Here is a 23,942-nt window from a genome sequence, read left to right as displayed (position 1 = left end):
GCAAAGGATGCCAAATAGATTCAAACAGCAGGCACTGATGGCGCACAAACAGCCAAGAGAGGAGGGGGTGATAAAAGTTAACTTGGCAACCATATGAGATGTAGGCACAGTCCACTGGCCAACACTGAGACTGGGTTATTAATAATAATGAAAAGAGAAGAGTCTGGCCCTGGACATAACTATGCTGGAGACTGCTTTTAATCTGCTGTAATTAAGAAGTGTTCTTCAAGCTAGTGGGGAGTGAAAGTCTAGCTGCACCCCATACAATATTGCTCAAACTTGGTTTGACTCTTCCAGAAGGTCTTGCAGAGGGAAAACAAAACCAACCCCCAAAAGAGTTTTATCAGCAAGTTGGAATCCCCTGTAAAGTCTGGGAATAATGCTGCCAAGTCAGAGACCCAACAGGGCTAGACAGGTCTCTCACATGTATACTGCCCTTTTCTGCAATAAATTAATTTAGTTCCTCCTCGTCTTCTGGGTTCCAGTGACAATGGAAGTGAATTGGGGCAATCTGCAAACATTAAAATCCTCACTGCTTCAAAAGTATAGCCTATTAAAACATTTATAAATGGCCTATAATATAAAATAAATATAATTAAGATCTTTCAAAAACATTACATCATATGCACATACTATGGCAGCAGACAAGTAAAGCATTTAGACAATTCAAAAAGTGTTTTTACAAGTCAAAATATAGTTTTCATATCATTAAATATAACTCTTATTGGCCTAATTCTGCTATTTTTAATTGTTGGTCTATTGTTGGTACTCGTGTCAGATGGAGGCTTTGAGCATCTCAATTTGGCCTCACTAGTTTTTAGTGTCTCTAGTCATAAGCGCTGTGTTAAGGATGCAGTGTCAAGTTAAGACACCAGTGTTCATCATCCCAATTTTACTGATTCCTACCTGGAGATACAACCCCAATTCTGAAAGAGTTGGGACAGTATGAAAATGCTAATAAAAACAAAAAGTAGTGATTTGTAAATTATATTCACCCTATAAATATATTGAATGCACCACAACTACACATTATATGATTTATCTCTCTTTTTTTAACTTTTTTTTACGTACAATCATTTCAAATCAGATGAATGCAACACGCTCCAAAAAAGTTGACAGGGGCAATTTAAGACTAATAACAATTTTATGAGTTGAAATAACAAGGCGATGTGAAACCGATGTTAACCAGGTGAGGCAATTGTGTCATAGTATATAAAGGAGCCTCCAAAAACAGCCGAGTCCTTCAAGAGCAAAGATCATTCAAGACTTGTCAATTTGCCAACAGATGCTTCAGAAAATAATCCAGCACTTTGAGAACATTAACGTATCGGTTACCTAACGTAACCTCGGTTCTCTCTAGATGAGGGAACGAGTATTGCGTAAGCTAGCTTACGCTACGGGAAATATTCATCTTTTCTGAGATATTGAAGCCAAAATATTATCCTTAATTTTTGTATCCACTGTCAACGCAGTGCGGCAGCTGCAGACCTTGAGCGGGCTAGCTAGTGAGCTCATAGGTTGCTCTGCGGCTTGAACTCGCATCCAATGAGAGGCGTCCGCGCGCTCACTGCATCAAAGCCTGCCAAAATGGGCCGTGACTTGAGTGCATATAAGCGTAGTTCGTAGGCTGGAACCCTGGTTTTCATTGACTGAAGCGAAAAGTCGCTCGTGGCGCGAGCACGGCCGGCTACACAATACTCGTTCCCTCATCTAGAGAGAACCGAGGTTACGTTAGGTAACCGATACATTCTCTTACGAGAGGTTCTCTCGTATTGCGTAAGCTAGCTTACGCTACGGGAACCCATTGTCAACGCCGTGCGCACCAAGCATCCACTGTATGAGCCCCAGGGAATTAAGGGGGGACCCGGGGGAGCCCTTATGAGTGGGGAAATAATATTTGGCCGGCAAGAATGCGGGTCATTGATTGTGTAATACATAAGCACATAGTGGGAAGGGAACGACAGAGCGGCGGTGCTGGTCTGTGTGGAATGTGTCCCATCAGTGCAGCTCACCAGGGGAGCTATAGCGTATTAAACCGCTAGTAGTTTTGCCTGCAGAGCGGGCACTTCCACATTGTAAAATCTGACAAAGGTGGAGGGGGAAGTCCATCCCGCTGCCATATATATGTCGTGAATGGAAATCCCGCTGGACCATGCCCACGAGGATGCCATGCCTCTAGTGGAGTGAGCCCTAATGCCCAACGGGCATGGCAGGTCTTTTGACGCGTATGCAGCAGCAATAGCGTCCACTATCCATCTAGATAGTGTCTGTTTCGAGGCGGCAGACCTTTGGTGCGCCCTCGAGCGAAATGAAAAGCTGCTCAGAGCGTCTGAAAGCGGCGGAGCGCGCAGTATACAATCTCAGTGCTCTGACCGGGCAAAGGAGATTGGCGTCGCGTTCGCTATCGGGTGCTGGCAGCGCCGATAGGGAAATTACCTGTGCTCTGAAAGGAGTACCGATCACCTTGGGAACATAGCCGTGTCTAGGCTTTAAAATGACCTTGGAGTCACTTGGTCCAAACTCAAGACACGCAGCGCTGACAGAGTGCGTGAAGGTCTCCCACACGTTTGACTGATGACAGGGCAGTCAGAAAAACGGTTTTGAGTGAAAGGTATTTCAAATCCACGGATTGAAGTGGTTCGAAAGGGGGGGCTTTCATAGTTTCAAGAACTATAGAAAGATCCCAGATAGGAACCGATGGGGGGCGCGGGGGGGTTCATCCTTCTAGCTCCCCTGAGGAAGCGGATGACCAGCTCGTTTTTACCCCATGACTGGCCAAGCAGGGGTTCAGCGAACGCCGCAAACGGCCGCCACATACACTTTGAGCGTGGATGGGGATCTGCCCTTATCCAGCAGCTCTTGTAGAAATACGAGCAGCGACGACACCCCACATGTCCACGGGTCCAGGTCTCTGTCGGTGCACCATTTTGAGAACACAGACCATTTTGACGCATAGAGTCTTCTCGTGGAAGGGGCTCTAGCGTGTATGATGGGGTTTATTACTCCTCCTGGCAGAGCGACGGGTAGTCGTTGATCACCCACGCATGCAGCGCCCAGTGCTCTGGGTGGGGATGCCAGATTGTGCCGCGAGCTTGAGAGAGGAGATCTGCTCTCACTGTGATGGGCCACGGCGCTGTCAGTGACAGCTGCGTAAGCTCCGGGAACCATGTCTGATTCTCCCAACGCGCGTTTTCCTGATCCTTTGCATTACCTGTGGCAATAGCGAGACGGGAGGGAAGGCGTAAAGCGGACGTCTGGGCCAGTCCTGGGCCAGCGCGTCCTCGCTTTTCGAGAAAAATATTGGGCAGTGAGAGTTCTCTTTGGACGCAAAGAGGTCTATCTCTGCTCTGCCGAATAGGTGCCATAATGTCTGGACTGTTTGAGCGTGCAGGGACCATTCCCCTGGGGGAATATTGTCTCTGGACAGTCTGTCCGGGCCGTCGTTCAGGTGGCCTGGCACGTGCTTCGCCCTCAGCGAGCGCAGGTGGCGCTGGGACAAACTCAGTATGCGTTTCGTCAGATGGAATAGGTTCCTGGATCTGACACCGCCCTGACGGTTTAGGTAGAATACCACAGATCTGTTGTCCGAACGGACCAGGTGACCCTGAATGACCGGGAGAAAGCGCACGAGCGCGTGCCCCAACCCGTGTTGGACGAGTCTGTTGAGATGACTTTTCGGCGAGATACAGCTCCCATTGTCACTCCCCGCTGATACCATTCGGCCACTGTCCAGGGCTGCAGAGCTGAAATACAGGTCTGAGTCACCTTGATGGGCTGGCGGCCTGTGGCCCAAGCCCGGCGAGACGCGCGGGTGTTTAGCCAATGCTGAAGCGGGCACATGTGCAGTAAACCCAGCTGAAGTACTGCTGCGGCTGAGGCCATGTAACCTAGCACTCTCTGGAACTTCTTCAGAGGCGTGAGGCTGTTCATCTGAAAAGATGCGGCTAGTCGCTGAACACGGCGCTGGCTGTGTAGATAAGCGAGCCGTCATTGCCACGGAGTCTAGTTCTATTCCAAGGAAGGAAATTGTCTGACTGGGCTGTAGTGAGCTCTTGGTCCAATTGACTGCAAGACCCAAACTGTTCAGATGGCTGAGGAGGACTGCTCTGTGAGACAGAAGCTCCATATGTGACTGTGCCATAATCAGCCAGTCGTCCAAATAGTTCAAAATTCGCAAACCCTGACTCCGCAGGGGTGCGAGCGCCGCATCCATGCACTTCGTGAAAGTACGGGTGCTAAGGACAGGCCGAACGGAAGGACGGTGTATTGATAAACCTGGCCGTCGGCGAATCTCAAGAATGGCCTGTGACGGGATTTATCTGAATCTGAAAGTATGCATCTTTCAGATCGAGAGAAATAAACCAGTCCCCTGGCGCACATGCGCGAGGAGTTTCCTGACTGTAAGCATTTTGAACAGTCTTTTGCAAGCACCTTGTTCAAAACCCTGAGATCTAATATGGGTCTGAGGCCGCCGTCTTTCTTGGGAACAAGAAAATAACGGCTGTAAAGCCCTGACTCAGCTCAGAGAGGGTGGCACTTTCTCTATGGCCCTTTTGCACAGAAGGCTTGCTATTTCTGAACGAAGCATGCACGCTGCTTCCGTGTTCACAGTGGTTTCGAGCCAGCTCTGAAGCGAGGAGGGCGGCGATCGAACTGTAGCAAATAGCCCTGTTGTATTGTGCTTAACACCCACTTGGATATCCCTGGAATAGCTTCCCACGCTTTGAAGCGTAACGCTAGAGGGTGAATGGCCAATTCGCTCTGATTGCCGCACACAGAGCGCTGAACAAAATGTGTGAGATTGTGGGCACATTTTCTACACATAGGGCTGGTCGTGTGACAGAGCGGCCAGAGAATGGGCACGCACACGCATTTGTGGGCGCCTTCATTGACTCTGACGCTCGAGCGGTTCGTAACCGCTTTATGAGAGCGTGCTCTGATAGGGGCACGGGATGTGTTATGCTTGTGTGTAGGGCTGAACACTGGGTTGTGGGCACATTTTCTACACATAAGACATGTTTGCTCTTTACAAGATTTATTTGGGTCTTATTTGAGTGCAGGCAAGCGGGCAGTGTCACCGGCTTGTTGGCTGCTAAATTCACCACTGCAGTAGCCTGAGAGAAGGGGACTGACAGGGGGCGAAGCTTTGACGGTGGTCTGGCCGCGGCGGGACTGAGCCGTCGTTTGTTCAACACAGTTAGGAAGACTTCGGCTGCTTGGGTTTCAGCGTTACCTTAGATCGAGGCCCACGGGGGGGTGGCGGTCTGCGGCGGCTGTCTGAGCGCGATCGAGGGCGGTCGCCCTGTCGACGCTGAGAAGTCTGAGTTTGTTGAACTGGGCGCTGTGAAGAGGCTCGTGCAGGAGGCTGATCACGTGAGCGGCCTGCAGAGGAGCTAGCGCGACGCGGCAGGAAGAGGTTCATGGCTTGGGTGGCTTTCTGGACTTCTGAGAAGCGGTCAACAATGCCACTCACCGCGTAGCCGAAGAGACCGGTCGGAGAGAGCGGTGCGTTGAGGAACGTGGAGCGCTCTGCTTCTACCATGTCGGCTAGTGTTAGCCACAAGTGTCTCTCGGTCACAGTCAGCGAGGCCATGCACTTCCCTAGAGCTTGGGCTGCAGCTTTGGTAGCGCGAAGGGCGAGGTCTGTCGCGCTTCGTAGATCAGTAACAGCCTCTGGGTGCCTGCCTTTCTCATCCCACTCCTGAAGAAGGTCTGCTTGTAGGATCTGTAAAACGGCCATTGAGTGCAGAGCAGATGCGGCTTGGCCGGCGGTGGAATAGGCGCGGCCAACATAGGCGGAAGTCGCTCTGCAGGCCATAGACGGGAGCACAGGCTTGGAACGCCATCTCGCGGAGGGCGGACAAAGGTGTGCTGCTACCGAGTCCTCAACCGGGGGGATGGAGGAGTAGCCTCTCTCAGTGGCACCGTCCACCGACGCGAGAGAGGTGGAGACGTGGGAACGGGACCTGGCTGAAAAAGGAGCGTTCCACGACTTTGCAAGCTCCGTGTGTAATTCCGGCAGGAAGGGAGCGGCCCGGGCCGCGGGTGTAGAGCAGCGATGGCTTTGAAGAAAGCAGCCGTCGAGTCTGTTGGGTGCCTGCTCAGGGAGCAGTGACCACTCAAGCCCGAGGCGGTCGACGGCCTGTGTGAGGAGGCGTGTTAACTCCCCTTCGACTCCGGCGCGGGTCCTGCTGGATTCCTGGGCCGAGGAGGAGGCTTGGGAGCCTGACCACTCCTCGCTGTCCGAAGCCATGATGGAACAGCGGCCCTTATCCTCCGCCTCGTCATCCGAGATGGCAGCAGTCGCGGCCGCCGGCGGCAACTGCGCGTCCCGGGGCGGGGAGGGTGAAAGCGATGCTCGAGGGAGAGGCTCCGGCGAGGCAGTCGCTTCAACCACAGTTTCCGGCAGCCTTTGTGAGCGGCGCTTCTTCCTGCGCGGCTGAAGTTAAGGCGGCGCGGCGGTTTCTGCTTTGAACGCTTCGAGTCGAGCCCGCAGGGTCGACATTGGTAGCTCCTCGCAGAAATCGCATCCGCCCTCAGTGAGGGCGAGCTCTGCGTGCCCCAGTCACAGGCAGAGAGCGCAGATGATGTGGCGGTCTCCTGTGCTGAGAAGGGCGCGACATGAGGCGCAAGTGGAGCGAGGCATCTTGAAAAAGACGGTCGTACTCTTTTGTGAATAGTTTGTGAGAACTAGCTTGCTGAATAAAAGGATACGTCGTCGGATGGTGCAGCTCGCAGGATGGCTGAAGGTGGCTGAGACGGCCGGCTTCTTCTAGCGCTGTCCACGCTTGCTTGATGCCCCTCGAACGGCGACGCGGTTTCCAGGTCAGCGATGCGAAGAGCTTCGCTGAAGAGATGAAAATCAGGGTTCCAGCCTACGAACTATGCTTACATGCACTCAAGTCACGCCCATTTTGGCGGGCTTTGATGCAGTGAGCGCGCGGACGCCTCTCATTGGATGCGAGTTCAGCCCAAGCTCGTCTATAGGCTGCAGCAGTTGCCGCAGAGCAACCTATGAGCTCGCTAGCTAGCCCGCTCAAGGTCTGCAGCTGCCGCACTGCGTTGACAATGGATACAAAAATTAAGGATAATTTTTTGGCTTCAATATCTCAGAAAAGATGAATCTTTCCCGTAGCGTAAGCTAGCTTACGCAATACGAGATAAACTCTCGTAAGAGAACCTATTTACCACCCATTTTTCGCAGTGTTTTTTTATCGTAATTTTTTTTTGGGAGAAATTTCACATCTTCTCCGTTTCGATACAAATGGCCTTTTATTGATAAAAATGGTGTGCGTGATGACATTAAAAAAAAAAACACTTTGTTGCATAAGTTTTGATTTATCACAAAATAAATTTGCCCTTAAGCCATTTCCATACAGAAATGTGAGTATATACACTCACCTAAAGGATTATTAGGAACACCATACTAATACTGTGTTTGACCCCCTTTCGCCTTCAGAACTGCCTTAATTCTACGTGGCATTGATTCAACAAGGTGCTGAAAGCATTCTTTAGAAATGTTGGCCCATACTGATAGGATAGCATCTTTCAGTTGATGGAGATTTGTGGGATGCACATTCAGGGCACGAAGCTCCCGTTCCACCACATCCCAAAGATGCTCTATTGGGTTGAGATTTGGTGACTGTGGGGGCCATTTTAGTACAGTGAACTCATTGTCATGTTCAAGAAACTAATTTGAAATGATTCGAGCTTTGTGACATGGTGCATTATCCTGCTGGAAGTAGCCATCAGAGGATGGGTACATGGTGGCCATAAAGGGATGGACATGGTCAGAAACAATGCTCAGGTAGGCCGTGGCATTTAAACGATGCCCAATTGGCACTAAGGGGCCTAAAGTGTGCCGAGAAAACATCCCCCACACCATTACACCACCACCACCAGCCTGCACAGTGGTAACAAGGCATGATGGATCCATGTTCTCATTCTGTTTATGCCAAATTCTGACTCTACCATCTGAATGTCTCAACAGAAATCGAGACTCATCAGACCAGGCAACATTTTTCCAGTCTTCAACTGTCCAATTTTGGTGAGCTCTTGCAAATTGTAGCCTCTTTTTCCAATTTGAAGTGGAGATGAGTGGTACCCGGTGGGGTCTTCTGCTGTTGTAGCCCATTCGCTTCAAGGTTGTGCGTGTTGTGGCTTCACAAATGCTTTGCTGCATACCTCCGTTGTAACAAGTGGTTATTTCAGGCAAAGTTGCTCTTCTATCAGCTTGAATCAGTCGGCCCATTCTCCTCTGACCTCTCGCATCAACAAGACATTTTCGCCCACAGGACTGCCGCATACTGGATGTTTTTCCCTTTTCACACCATTCTTTGTAAATCCTAGAAATGGTTGTGCGTGAAAATCTCAGTAACTGAGCAGATTGTGAAATACTCAGACCGGCCCGTCTGGCACCAACAACCATGCCACGCTCAAAATTGCTTAAATCACCTTTCTTTCCCATTCTGACATTCAGTTTGGAGTTCAGGAGATTGTCTTGACCAGGACCACACCCCTAAATGCATTGAAGCAACTGCCATGTGATTGGTTGATTAGATAACTGCATTAATGAGAAATTGAACAGGTGTTCCTAATAATCCTTTAGGTGAGTGTATATCGCTAATTGCCAGATGACCCCAATTGTTTTCTTTATAAATCTTTGTAAAATTGGGAAAGTACTGAGACAATTCATTTAAATTAACCAGCTAACTGTAATTTTAATTTCACAAATAAATGAAATCAGGAGGATTTGCAATCAAAAGGGAACAGTTGCCCTTCTGATAGGACTGTAATATTGGTCCTGATGTTGCACCTATCGCACCAACTAGTGGGAGAAACTTTCAGTCTTAGAATAAGAACATCCATTGATGTGTATATGATGTGTGCACAGATATTAAAGAAACATCGATGTGGTGTATCAGGGATTACATATGATACATTCCTGATATTCAATATTTTGAACGATCATCTAATCTAAATCATCGCCATCACAACTGCATTATGTCCTGCATATTTCTCCAGCAATTTTTAACCACCAACTGAAGTTGACTGTCATCTAAAATTTATTTTAGCTTCATAATACATTTTAAATTTCCTGAAGAAGTTCAGCAAATGTGGTCTTAGGTAAAGAGGGTTAGATTTAAAGTGTTCAAAATTTGGTTTTCTTAAAGTGAACTCAGCATTGGACAAATAGTTCTGATAGTTTATAGTCTTGAGAAAAATCCAGAACATTCTGAAAATGTCATTGTTTTTTTTGTCTACAGAACATGGTAAGGCTAATTTAAGTTTGTGTAATGAAAAGGCATGTACAGTATCGCACAAAAGTGAGTACACCTCTCACATTTTTGTAAATATTTGATTATATCTTTTCATGTGACAACACTGAAGAAATGACACTTTGCTACAATGTGAAGTAGTGCGTGTACAGCTTGTATAACAGTGTAAATTTGCTGTCCCCTCAAAATAACTCAACACACAGCCATTAATGTCTAAACCGCTGGCAACAAAAGTGAGTACACCCCTAAGTGAAAATGTCCAAATTGGGCCCAATTAGTCATTTTCCCTCCCCGGTGTCATGTGACTCGTTAGTGTTACAAGGTCTCAGGTGTGAATGGGGAGCAGGTGTGTTAAATTTGGTGTCATCGCTCTTACACTCCCTCATACTGTTCACTGCAAGTTCAACATGGCACCTCATGGCAAAGAACTCTCTGAGGATCTGAAAAAATAATTGTTACTCTACATAAAGATGGCCTAGGCTATAAGAAGATTGCCAAGACTCTGACACTGAGCTGCAGCACGGTGGCCAAGACCATACAGCGGTTTAACAGGACAGGTTCCACTCAGAACAGGCCTCGCCATGATCGAACAAAGAGGTTGAGTGCATGTGCTCAGCGTCATATCCAGAGGTTGTCTTTGGGAAATAGACGTATGAGTGCTGCCAGCATTGCTGCAGAGGTTGAAGGGGTGGGGGGTCAGCCTGTCAGTGATCAGACCATATGCCACACACTGCATCAAATTGGTCTGCATGGCTGTCGTCCCAGAAGGAAGCCTCTTCTAAAGATGATGCACAAGAAAGTCCGCAAACAGTTTGCTGAAGACAAGCAGACTAAGGACATGGATTACTGGAACCATGTCCTGTGGTCTGATGAGACCAAGATAAACTTGTAAAGCCTGTGTGGTGGAAACCAGGTGAATACAAAGACAAGTTTGTCTTGCCTACATTCAAGCATGGTGGTGGGAGTGTCATGATCTGGGGCTGCATGAGTGCTGCCGGCACTGGGGAGCTACAGTTCAATGAGGGAACCATGAATGCCAACATGTACTGTGATATACTGAAACAGAGCATGATCCCCTCCCTTCGGAGACTGGGCCACAGGGCAGTATTCCAGTATGATAACGACCCCAAACACACCTCCAAGACGACCACTGCCTTGCTGAAGAAGCTGAGGGTGAAGGTGATGGACTGGCTAAACATGTCTCCAGACCTAAACACTATTGAGCATCTGTGGGTCATCCTCAAATGGAAGGTGGATGAGAAAAAGGTCTCTAACATCCACCAGCTCTGTGATGTCGTCATGGAGTAGTGGAAGAGGACTCCAGTGGCAACCTGTGAAGCTCTGGTGAACTCCATGCCCAAGAGGGTTAAAGCAGTGCTGGAAAATAATGGTGGCCACACAAAATATTGACACTTTGGGCCCAATTTGGACATTTTCACTTAGGGGTGTACTCAGTTTATTGCCGGTATTTTTTCAAAAGTAAGCTAAACAATAAACAATAATCTTCTAGAATTGGGCTGTTAGTATTCCTAAAAAGCACACGTGACTCGTTGTGCATGACACCGCGTAGACTCACAGCATGTGGAGGATCATGCAGCTCTCCACGATCCACACACAACTCACCACACGCCCCATTGAGAGCGAGAACCACTAATCACGACCATGAGGAGGTTACCCCATGTGACTGTACCCTCCCTAGCAACCGGGACAATTTGGTTGCTTAGGAGACCTGGCTGGAGTCACTCAGCACACAAAAAGTATTTTCTTCTTAAGAACATTTCATGAACTTGGACCCAGTTCTTGAATTCCAACCCTTCACAGAACAGTAAAATACTGAGGAAACAATATAATGAGAGAGAGATACATGCCAGCAGTCAGCCTGAGGAACAAAATATAGAGGTGCACAACAGGGCTAAAGAAATGTCTTCACATAAATGACTCATGCAGGAAAATTCATAGTGTAGAGAGGCGAGCTGGTTTTGCCATGGCATGTTCTGCTGTGGCAGTACAACTCACCATGATGTTGAGCTTTGCCCCATTTCAAACACCTCACATTCTTCACTGTCATGAATAAAATCATCCCTCTCCACTCTCTCTCAACTATGCCATAAATGAAGACAAGACACATAGGAAAGTTCTGGGCTTAATACAACTTATGCTCTATAGACAGCATCATTGACATGCTGTCGATTACCACAGAAAATAACTGATCATTTTAAATGTTTCCAAAAAATAATGTTTTTATATATATATATATATATATATATATATAACCATACAGTAATGCACTTAACAATGGAGGTCTATGGGTGCTTTCACGCTAGAATTTTGGACTCCAAGAGCACAGCGACAACTCATCCAGGAAATCACAAAAAAGGCAAGGACAACATCCAAGGAACTCTCTCGCATCAATAAAGGTCACTGTTCATGACTCCACTTTCAGAAAGACACTGGCCAAAAATGGCATCCATGGAAGAGTGGCGAGGTGAAAACCACTGCTAACCCAGAAGAACATTAAGTCTTGTCGAGTTGTGTTGACTAACAAATGTTTACTAAAGTAATTCCAAACCCATGTTCATGATATCCATTACAGATGAATGATGTTTTTTAAGACAGTGAAATCTGAGGGATCTGAGAGCACGTGCATTCATATGTGTTTTTTCTCTTGCCCTTTACATGCCGAAATATGACCAGATGCCCGATTCATGTGGGTTAACTTGATGACATCACTGTTCTGCACGCATTAAGTGTAGATAAAAATGGCAAGAGCCGAGCGGAGAAAACGAGCGGAAAGATAGAGTGTGGCGCAGACAGATGCAGGTGAGCCGAAACAACACACACTCCCTTCCGTTTTTAAGCAGGCACTCAGTGTTAATTCAGACATACAAGAAACCATAACTAAAAAGCTTGTGGGGTTCATTGCCATTAAGTTATGTTGCCATACTTTGTTGATAAAGATGTCGAATTTCAGCATATGATTAAAACACTCGAGCTGCGACATCCCAGATCCTTCTCATATCCATATTAATAGCAAGGTTCCTTCTATAGTGATATAGAGCATCCAAATGTTAAATATATTTTGAGTTGAGTTTGAAATGCACTTTGTTGATGCATGTAGCGTAACAGTGCAGGTATTAAGTTTAGGTCCCTAAAGAAAATGAACCATGGTTTTACTGTAGTAATTTTGTAGTAACCATGACTGCTATTACCAAGGGTTTTCTTAACAGAGATCATGGTTTTGATACAATTAACCATGGTTTTACTATATATTATAACCATGACAGTAATCATATTGATTTTGTGGTTGCTATAATTTCACTACAAATACCGTGATTAAAATATGGTTACTGTAGTAAAATCTACATTTTTAATGAGGGCAAACCTGTTGAAGTGTTTGTTACAAAATACAGTATTCTTACTTTGGATTTGTAGGTAATATATTTTTTTTCTGAATAGCAAATACCAAAACCGTGACCCTAAAACCATGATACAAACTGAACCTTGAGAAATTTGAACCATTACACCTCTAGTCCCATTACATCTGCCATAAATCAAACACACAAGTCCAGAAAAAGACCATCATACCTACAGTCTAGCATGGTGGTGGTAGTGTGATGGTGTGTACCAAAAAAATCCTAAAGGAGAACGTCCGGTCATCAGTCTGTGGGTTGAAGCTCAAGTGAAACTGGATTATGCAGCAACCCAATGATCAAAGTCCTGACTTGAACCCGATTGAGATGCTGTGGCAGGACCTTAAATCAAAAACCCTCCAATGTGGCTGAACTAAAACAGTTCTACAAAGAAGAGTACGACAAAAATTCCCCCACAGTGTTGTGAAAAACTGATCTCCAGTTATCAGAAGCATTTGTTTGCATTCGTTGTTGCTAAAGGTGCCACAACCAGCTATTTATTTCAAGACTGCAGTTTTTTGTTGGATAACTTTTTTGCTTCAATAAAAAAATGAATTGAAAAAGGAATTGAATATATTTCCTTTGTTTTATGATGTATCTCGTTTGAAGATCTAAAAATATTTAGAATGGAAAAATACACAAAAACAGAAGAAATCAGGAAGGGGGCAAATATTTTTCAAAACACTGTATAATGCAAAAAGGGGTGCTGAGGTCAATTGAATTTAGCAATAGACCAACCTATCTCTGTATAAAAATAAAATCATGATGCAGACTTGACTTGTAGTTTTGCTCCAAAACCATCAGCAGAAATTGATATTTCAAAATAATGGATTATTCCGTAAATATCACCATGGCATTTAATATTTTGCCTTTCATCATTTGTTTATCTTACATCTTTTTACAAAAAAAAAAAAAAAAGAGCTGGGGAACTTTGCACAGACAAGGCAATTCTATCACACCATCACATGAGTGGGTCTTGTGGCTAAACAGCAAGTAAATAAATGCTTATAGAATTGCTCCGTTAACTTCCATTTTACCTTTAATATGTGCCTTCCTGGAACCACAGTTCTTCCGGTCTTTAAAAAAAAAAAACATACGATGAGTCACAATTATATAGAGCTTAACTTGTATTGAACCTCAAACATTTCTTTAAAATGTTGCCAATATAAGACAAAACCCTATAATAAACAAAAACACTTGTCAATGTGGTCATTCAACACACGTGGACAAACAGTTCCACTGGAGTAACATGGGGTTGTTTGCTTAAAGAGCACAATGGAGACTTCCGTCAACACACCGGTGTTTTTGTTTTCATAGGATGCATCATAAAGCAGTCCAAGACACCCTGAGGGATAATGGTATACATTTAAGCAGTATGCTAGACTTGAAAGCAGCAGTGTCCTTCTAGCACTTGTGTATTCCTAAACTGCACACTTGTATACAGTGAACTAATACTTGAAAACTTCAGACTACTAATGTCAAATGCAGGACCCAATGAAATTGTCCCTTACTGGGTGCTTATGGTCAGAATGGACCAAAACAAGTTATTATTTTTAGGTTTAATGTAAATTAATGATAACTCCAGAGCATCAGGTCTGCACAGAAGAAACGCTGTAGCAGTCTTTATAATGGCTGAACTGTCAGCGGGAGTGAGCCACATAACAACATTACTGCCATTATAGATAAAAGCCAAAAATAACACAGTAAAGTTCCTTTAACCTTTACTAAAATTCTGTAGTGTAAAGAAACCAAAGGACAGCAAATCAAACATCCCTTCTTTATATGATGGCAGTAGGGCACCTTTTATTTTGATAAAATCAACAAATATAATACCTTGCTTCTCTGACAGGGTTAAATATAACTATATATATGGTGCATCTGGAAAGTATTCACAGCGCTTCACTTTTTCCAAATGTTTTTATTTTACAGCCTTATTCCAAAATGGATTCAATTCATTATTTTCCTCAAAATTCTACAAACAATACCCCATAATGACAACGTGAAAGAAGTTTGATTGAAATCTTTGCAAATTTATAAAAAAAAAAAAAAAAAAAAAAAAGAAAGAAAAAATCACATGTATATAAGTATTCACAGCCTTTGCCATGACACTCAAAATTGAGCTCAGGTGCTTCCTGTTTCCACTGATCATCCTTGAGATGTTTCTACAACTTGATTGGAGTCCACCTGTGGTAAATTCAGTTGATTGGACATGATTTGAAAATGCACACACCTGTCTATATAAGGTCTCATAGTTAACAGTGCATGTCAGAGCACAAACCAAGCCATGAAGTCCAAAGAATTGTCTGTAGACCTCCGAAGACAGGATTGTATCGAGGCATAGATCTGGGGAAGGGTACAGAAAAAGTTCTGCAGCATTGAAGGTCCCAATGAGCACAGTGGCCTCCATCATGGAAGTTTGGAAGCACCAGGACTCTTCCTAGAGCTGGCCGCCCGGCCAAACTGAGCAATCGGGGAGAAGGGCCTTAGTCAGGGAGGTGACAAAGAACCCGATGGTCACTCTGACAGAGCTCCAGCGTTTCTCTGTGGAGAGAGGAAAACCTTCCAGAAGAACAACCATCTCTGCAGCACTCCACCAATCAGGCCTGTATGGTAGAGTGGCCAGACGGAAGCCACTCCTCAGTAAAAGGCACATGACAGCCATCCTGGAGTTTTCCAAAAGGCACCTGAAGGACTCTCAGATCATGAGAAACAAAATTCACTGGTCTGATGAAAAAAAGATTGAACTCTTGGCCTGAATGGCAAGGGTCATGTCTGGAGGAAACCAGGCACCGCTCATCACCTGGCCAATACCATCCCTACAGTGAAGCATGGTGGTTGCAGCATCATGCTGTGGGGATGTTTTTCAGCGGCAGGAACTGGGAGACTAGTCAGGAACAAGGGAAAGATGTATGAATGCAGAAATGTACATCCTTGATGAAAACCTTCTCCAGAGCGCTCTAGACCTCAGACTGGGGCGAAGGTTCAACTTCCAACAGGACAATGACCCTAAGCACACAGTCAAGATAACAAAGGAGTGGCTATGGGACAACTCTGTGAATGTCCTTGAGTGGCCCAGCCAGAGCCCAGACTTGAACCTGATTGAACATCTCTGGAGAGCCCTGACGCTCCCCATCCAACCTGATGGAGCTTGAGAGGTCCTGCAAAGAAGAATGGGAGAAACTGCCCAAAAATAGGTGTGCCAAGCTTGTAGCATCATACACAAAAAGACTTGAGGCTGTAATTGGTGCCAAAGATGCTTCAACAAAGTATTGAGCAAAGGCTGTGAATACTTATGCACATGTGATTTTTTCGTTTTTTATTTTTTGCAAAGATTTCAAGCAAACTTCTTTCATGTTGTCATTATGGGGTATTATTTGTAGAATTTTGAGGAAAATAAAGAATTGAATCCATTTTGGAATAAGGCTGTAAAATAAGAAAATGTGGGAAAAAAGTGAAGCGCTGTGAATACTTTCCGGATGCACTGTAAATCCGAATATATATTTATTCAGTATAAATTAAAATCCAATAAAATTCAAGATAAAATATTTCAAAACATTGTTGAAATTGTTTGTCTGATTGTTTTTGTTCCTCCGGTTCACAATTACTAAACTGTTTAGATTTATACTGCACTTTAAAGTGACATGATTTATATAATTCATACAGTGAATTTGGGTGGTAAAATGTTAAAATAAACAATGCTAACAGCAGGAGCAATTCTTAGTGAATAACGTATTCTCCAAACACACACTGGCATCACAAAGCATCAGTTGAAAGATGAAAAAGACAGACAGAATATGAAGCGCTGATGTCAGCCTCACCTTCTTGGGTCCACTGAAGATCTTCCTGCTGCTGTCCTTGGCTTTCTCCTGAGCTTTGACCTGAGGTTTCCTCACTGTCTCGGACAGGGAGGGGAAATGGACCTCTGGGAACTCCAGAGGATATGAAGCTGTAAAAAACAGCAAACAAACATCAGCTTTGTCTCTGCTGAATGCTGCTACTGTCTCTGAAGGATTATGAAAACTAGTTTTCTGATTTGTTTACAAGTACAGATAATCTATACTATTAAACAAGGACATACAGTTGTTTTCAAGTCAGAAGTTCACATACACATTAGTCAAATACATTTAAACTCAGTTTTTTACAATTCCTGACATTTAATCTTCGAAAACATTCCCAGCCTTTGGTCAGTTAGATGTGGAATGTCAGAATAATCGTGGAGAAAATGATTTATTTCAGCTTTTATTTCTTTCATTACATTCCCAGTTGGTCAGAAGTTTACACACACTTTGTTAATCTTTGGTGGCATTGCCTTTAAATTGTTTAACTTGGGTCAAATGTTTTGGGGAGCCTTCCACAAGCTTCTCACAATAAGTTGCTGGAATTTTGGCCCATTCCTCCAGACAGAACTGGTGTAACGGAGTCAGGTTTTTAGGCCTCCTTGCTCGTACATGCTTTTTCAAGTTCTGCCCACAAATTTGACCACTCCAATACCTTGACTTTGTTGTCCTTAAGCCATTTTGCCATAACTTTGGAGGTATGCTTGGGGTTATTGTCCATTTGGAAGACCCATTTGTGAAGGAGCTTTAACTTCCTGTCTGATGTCTTGAGATGTTGCTTCAATATATCCACATAATTTTCCTTCCTCATGATGTCATATATTTTGTGAAGTGCCCCAGTCCCTCCTGCAGCAAAGCACCCCCCAACATGATGCTGCCACACCCATGCTTCAGGTTGGGATGGTGTTCTTCGGCTTGCAAGCCTCACACTTTTCCCTCCAAACATAAGGATGGCCATTATTGCCAAACAGTTCAATCTGTGTTTCATCAGACCAGAGGACACTTCTCTAAAAAGTAAGATCTTTGTCCCCATGTGCACTTGCAAACTGTAGTCTGGCTTTTTTATGCTGGTTTTGGAGCAGTATTTGTTTTCCTTGCTGAGCAGCCTTTCAGGTTGTATCAATATAGGACTCGTTTTACTGTGGATATAGATACATGTCTACCTGTTTCCCCCAGCATCTTCACAAGGTCATTTGCTGTTCTTTTGGGATTAATTTGCACTTTTCGCACCAAATTATGATCATATCTAGGAGATGAAATGCGTCTCCTTACTGAGCGGTATGATGGCTGTGTGGAGACACACTCTATCAGTTTAAATCTAGACTAAAGACTCTTTATTTACAGCCAGGCATACACCTAATTTATCTATCAATACATAGTTATGCTGCATTAGTTAGGTCTGTCGGAACCTGAAACACTTCTCATATTCTATAAAGATGCTTTAAAGTGAATGGCATCTATGCTTATATTATTTAATTTGTTTCCCTGTCTCAACCTCAGAATACATTTCCTGAGGTTACCAGAGCCTGCCAGATGCAGCTCTGGTCCTGCCTGATGTTCCACTCTGGTCCTGCATGATGGCTTCCACTGCTATGTGTTGCTGAGTGAGAACAACTAACTGCAGCTTGTACCAGCCAGATATCACTTCAGTCTACTGCAATGGATTTCACAGAGGATAAACTGATGCCAGCACAAACCATCAGATATGGGATACTTCAATGGATGCTGCCTGAAACTTGGACTTAAGATGGACTCCACTGGAAATGAACCTGCCACAAGCTTATAGTCTAACTGCAGTGCACCGTAATGACCTCTGCCTGCATCACCTTGGTCAAAAGATGATCTACTCTTAAAAAAATAGATAAATTAATTGCAGCCTTCATCAGCCAAATGACAAAAGAAAATGCATCTGTTTCCACTTCCGCAGTTAAATAAGAATGTAAATTCTAAGACATTAGTCATTAATCTTACAGTTAATACAAAAGCTTTTGTTTAAACATTAGCCCCTAACACTTACATAGTTTACACATTTTAAACCTTGACTTGTACAGCACATAAATAACTAATACTGGCATTATATTCATGATGTTAGTCAGAGGGGAACTGGCCCCCACAGTGAGTCTGGTTTCCCCAAATGTTATTTTTGTCCATTAACCAACATCTTATGGAGTTTTGTGTTCCTTGCCTTAAGCTTGCTCACTGGGGGACTAAATATAAATATCAAATGTGCAAACACGAATGCTTGGCCAAAGTGTTGAATAGAGTATGTTTGGAGCTTAAAAGTACAGCTAGGTTACCAGTATGAATGTGTACGTGTAAATACTTACCATGTTTGAGACTGTGGCCATGAGTTGTTGTGTGTCTGCTCTGTGTCTCTCTGGGTGGAGAACTGTCCATATTCGTCTCTATAGAAATCAATGGACCCACTACGCCCGCAGCAGCCTTCCTCTTGGCCTTCCTCCTTTCAGAGGAACCCTCTTCATCTTCACTGTCGCTTTCACTCAGGTCATCAAAGCCGAAGTATTTGATCCTGTAGTTGGAGCTTCCGGAAGCACAGTTGTCGTCATCCTCGACTAGAGCGTCGGCATCATCAAACCCAAAGAGCTCCAGTTTACTGCTCTTCACTTTCCTCTGTTTGGGTCTGGATCGACTGCAAAACCAACAAACAAACAGTCAGAACAGTGCACATGTAACTTCAATGAGGCAAAGCTTGATCAATCAATAAATAATGAACATGAAAGACTTTTATCCAGTTTTGTTTTATCCACACAGCCTTGATAATTTGGTGTTCATTGTTTTTCAATGAATTTATCCAATTTTAGGATGAATATTTTGGATACTTTTTGGCAACTCAAAAATCTGTGCAAAGCTAACCAATAAAACTGTAAAAATGACTAGTTTAAACTCATCACATAATTAATTAGCTGTGATCGGAAGTAATGTTGAAGCTGTTAGTTTAACTCTATTAGTCAGCTATTGTGTAGTAGTAATCAGAGCAATCATGGAATTAGACAATTCAGGATGACATCAAAACAATTTGCTCACTGACCGACTGTTACGTCTGAATAATGAGGCTGACGAAGAGATGCAGATCCAAACGCAGTTTGAGTTTATTTGGTAACAAAACACTAAATGAACAAAAGAACAACCCATGATGGGGAAAAGAAACATAAACTAGATAAGGTAACCACGGTAGAGACAAACAGGGAACAAGGGAGAGACGCAAACATCAGGCAAACATCAAACAACGATCGATAAAGACTTGAACAAAGACACGGGGTATAAATACACAAACATGGGAAAAGGGGCCAATGAAAGAACAGAACTCAAACAAGATAACAAGGTGATTAACAGAAACCAAAGGCAAATTAACAGGGGCAGGTGTAAACAATGAGCAGTGAACACGAACGCTAACAAGGACTATGGAGTTACCTAAGGGACTAAAGTGAAAACTAAGAAATGCAAAAGTGACAACAAATGGTAAACAAAAGGGCAACAGAGAAACAAGACAGGGTAATCGTTACATAGCCCCCCCTTTAAAGATCGGATTCCAGACGATCCTAACAAACACACAACAAAAGACAAAAGTCCATAAGAACAACATGAGGGCACCAGGGGCAAACAGACAGTACAAGTGGGCACATAGGTAGACAGGCAGAACAGGGGGGAACACTGGGCAGGCAGGAAATCTGGGGCAGACAGGAGACCAGGGGGGCACAAGAACAAGGAGGCAGTCCGAGGGGCACAGAGGGCAGGCAGGAAGTCCGGGGGCCACGAGGGGAAATGAGACAGTCCACGAGGGCGAAAGGGAGATGCGACAGTCCACGGGGGGCACAAAGGGAGATGAGACAGTCCACGGGGGCACAAGGGACAACCAGGCAGTCCATGGGGGCACAAAGGGACAGGTTTGGGAGGCCGGGGTGGTATCGACCGGGCGGGGACAGGTTTCAGTGGTCTGGGAGCTGGCCACAGGGCAAGGACAGGTTTGGGGGACCAGGGAGGAGGCCAATGGACAGGGACTGGGTCAGGAGGCCTGGGTGGAGGCCACCGGACAGGGACTGGGTCGGGGGGCCTGGGAAGAGGCCACGGGACTGAGGCTGGCAGAGCCGTGTGAGGCGGAGCCAAGGAGGACTTCGGAGGTGGAGCCATAGAAGACTTAGGAGGCGGCGCCAAAGGAGGCTTAGGCAGGGCCATGGCAGACTCAGGTGGTAAGGCCTTGGGCAGGTCAGGAGGCGGAACAGAGTTGGGCGGAGCCAAGGGAGGCGGAGCCGAAGGTGGCGAGGGCGAAGAAGGCTCTGAAGACGGAGCCAATGGAGGCTTCGGAGGCGGAGCCGGGAGAGGCTCGGGAGGAGGAATTGAAGGAGGTTCAGGAGGCGGAGCCGAAGGAGGCGAGGGCGATGAAGGCTCTGAAGACGGAGCCAATGGAGGCTTCGGAGGCGGAGCCGGGAGAGGCTCGGGAGGCTCAGGAGGTGGAGCTGAGAGAGGCTCAGGAGGCGGAGCCGAGGTAGGCGGCTCCGTGGGAGGCTCTAGGAGCGGAGACCAGGAAGACTCTGGAGTCTCTGGGGGTAGAGACGTAGGAGGCTCTGAGGGTGGAGCCGCCAAAGGCTTGAGTGGCTTGAGAGGCGGTGCCGGAGGAGGCTCGGGAGGCAGAGCCATAGGAGGCTCTGAGGGCGGTGCCGTCGAAGGCTTGAGTGGCTCGAGCGGCGGAGCCGTAGGAGGCTCGGGAGGCAGTGCCATCGAAGGCTTGAGTGGCTCGAGAGGGGAAGCCGGAGGAGTCTCGGGAGGCGGAGCCATAGGAGGCTCGGGAGGCTCTGAGGGCGGAGCCGTCGAAGGCTTGAATGGCTCGAGAGGCAGAGCCGTAGGAGGCTCAAGAGGCTCTGGGGGCGGAGCCGTCAAAGGCTTGAGTGGCTCGAGAGGCGGAGCCGTAGGAGGCTCAGGAGGCTCTGGGGCGGAGCCGTCAAAGGCTTGAGTGGATCGAGAGGCGGAGCAATCGGAGGCTCTGGAGGCGGAGCCGTAGGAGGCCCCGTAGGCGGAGCTGCAGGAGGCTCGAGAGGCTCTGGGGGTGGAGCCGTAGGAGGCTCAAGAGGCTTGAGGGGCGGAGCCCTGGCAGGCTCGAGAGGCTTGAGGGGCGGAGCCCTGGCAGGCTCGAGAGGCGGAGTTCTGGAAAGCTTGGGAGGCTTGAGAGACGGAGTCCTGGAAGACTCGAGAGACTTGAGGGGCGGAGCCCTGGGAGGCTCGAGAGGCTTGAGGGGCGGAGCCCTGGCAGGCTCGAGAGGCTTGAGGGGCGGAGCCCTGGCAGGCTCGAGAGGCTTGAGGGGCGGAGCCCTGGCAGGCTCGAGAGGCTTGAGGGGCGGAGCCCTGGCAGGCTCGAGAGGCTTGAGGGGCGGAGCCCTGGCAGGCTCGAGAGGCAGAGTTCTGGAAAGCTTGGGAGGCTTGAGAGACGGAGTCCTGGAAGACTCGAGAGACTTGAGGGGCAGAGCCCTGGTTGGCTCAAGAGGGTTGAGAGGCGGAGCCCTGGAAGGCTCGAGAGGCTTGAGAGGCGGGGTTCTGGGAAGCTCGGAGAGCAGAGCTCTGGAAAGCTCAGGAGGCTTGAGAGACGGAGCCCTGGAAGACTCGAGAGACTTGAGAGGCGGAGCCCTAGGAGGCTCGAGAGGCTTGAGGGGCAGACCCCTGGTAGGCTCGAGAGGCTTGAGAGGCGGAGCCCTGGAAGGCTCGGGAGGCTTGAGAGGCGGAGCTCTGGAAAGCTCGGGAGGCTGAGCTCTGGAAAGCTCGGGAGGCTGAGCTCTGGAAAGCTCGGGAGGCTTGCAAGACGGAGCCCTGGAAGACTCGAGAGACTTGAGAGGCGGAGCCCTAGGAGGCTCGAGAGGCTTGAGGGGCGGACCCCTGGTAGGCTCGAGAGGCGGAGCCCTGGAAGGCTCGAGAGGCGGAGCTCTGGAAAGCTCGGGAGGCGGAGCTCTGGAAAGCTCGGGAAACTCGGAAGGCGGAGCTCTGGAAAGCTCGGGAAACTCGGAAGGCTGAGCTCTGGAAAGCTCGGGAAACTCGGAAGGCTGAGCTCTGGAAAGCTCGGGAAACTCAGATGGCTGAGCTCTGAAAACCTCGGGAAACTCGGATGGCTGAGCTCTGGAATGCTCGGAAACTCGGATGGCTGAGCTCTGGAAAGCTCGGGAAACTCGGATGGCTGAGCTCTGGAAAGCTCGGGAAACTCGGATGGCTGAGCTCTGGAAAGCTCGGGAAACTCGGATGGCTGAGCTCTGGAAAGCTCGGGAGGAGGAGCCCTGGAAGGCTCGAGAGACTTGAGAGACTTGGGAGGCGGAACCCTAGGGGGCTCGAGAGGCGCTGGCTCTTGGACGGTCACGGCCATTGGCACTGGCACTGGCTCTTGGACGGTCATGGCTACTGGCACTGGCTCTTGGACAGTCAAGGCTTCTGGCACTGGCTCTTGGACGGTCGAGGCCACAGGCGCTGGCTCAGGGACGGTCGAGGCTACAGGCGCTGGCTCAGGGACGGTAGAGGCTACAGGCGCTGGCTCAGGGACGGTCGAGGCTACAGGCGCTGGCTCAGGGACGGTCGAGGCTACAGGCGCTGGCTCAGGGACGGTCGAGGCTACAGGCGCTGGCTCATTGACGTTTGAGGCTTGCGGCACTGGCTCATTGACATTTGAGGCTACAGGCACTGGCTCGGGGACGGTCGAGGGCTCAGGCTCGCTCACAGTGACATGCGTGGGCTTTAGCTCGCTCACCGTGACATGCGTGGGCTCTGGCTCGCAGACCGGGGCTGGCGCGGGCCGGGAGGCGGAAGCCCGTCTTCTCTCCCTCCTCCGGGCAGACGCAGTGGGCCGCGCTGGCTCATGGAAGGCGACTGGCGTGGGGACGGGCTCGCTGACAGGTGGGGCTGGACGATTGGGGAGTCACCACAGTGGGAGGAGAGGTGGAATCCTCCTCGGCGAAGACCACGGTGTAGGGTGAGCCGCAGACCAGTAAGGTCGCCTCCAGGAAGTCGTGGAGAGTCCAACCAAGCGTTGCCGGCGGCAAACGCTCCCTGAGCGAACCGTGTAAAGTGTCCCTGAAGAAGACCACCAGGGCTGAGTCCGAGAAGTCTGTGAACTTCGCCAGCGCGAGGAAGTCGCTGATATGGTCTTCAACAGGGCGGCCCTCTTGTTTGAGGTTGAGCAACCGGCAGTTGGCCCGTATAACTGCTGGATCCATAGTGATCGATCGTTCTGTTACGTCTGAATAATGAGGCTGACGAAGAGATGCGGATCCAAACGCAGTTTGAGTTTATTTGGTAACAAAACACTAAATGAACAAAAGAACAACCCACGATGGGGAAAAGAAACATAAACTAGATAAGGTAACCACGGTAGAGACAAACAGGGAACAAGGGAGAGACGCAAACATCAGGCAAACATCAAACAACGA

The 23,942-nt window shown here is 47.4% G+C and overlaps 1 protein-coding gene across 2 annotated transcripts in view; it reads right to left on the bottom strand.

Annotated features, from left to right (window-relative positions):
* waplb (WAPL cohesin release factor b) overlaps positions 1–23,942 on the bottom strand; it is a 90,628-nt gene that overhangs the window by 39,490 nt on the left and 27,196 nt on the right. Inside the window, exons 4-6 of one of the 2 annotated variants that reach the window (XM_052102775.1) lie at positions 18,852–19,174; positions 16,507–16,634; positions 13,726–13,764 (exon numbers count right to left, since the gene is read on the bottom strand). In XM_052102775.1, coding sequence (XP_051958735.1) covers positions 13,726–13,764; positions 16,507–16,634; positions 18,852–19,174 — 490 coding nt within the window. The remainder of the gene's footprint in view (positions 1–13,725; positions 13,765–16,506; positions 16,635–18,851; positions 19,175–23,942) is intronic. The other variant, XM_052102776.1, reaches the window with a different exon arrangement.

The sequence above is a fragment of the Xyrauchen texanus genome, chromosome 33, assembly GCF_025860055.1.
Source record: "Xyrauchen texanus isolate HMW12.3.18 chromosome 33, RBS_HiC_50CHRs, whole genome shotgun sequence".
In the NCBI taxonomy this organism is placed as follows: Eukaryota; Metazoa; Chordata; class Actinopteri; order Cypriniformes; family Catostomidae; genus Xyrauchen; species Xyrauchen texanus.
This window is presented reverse-complemented; position numbering and strand designations above follow the sequence as displayed.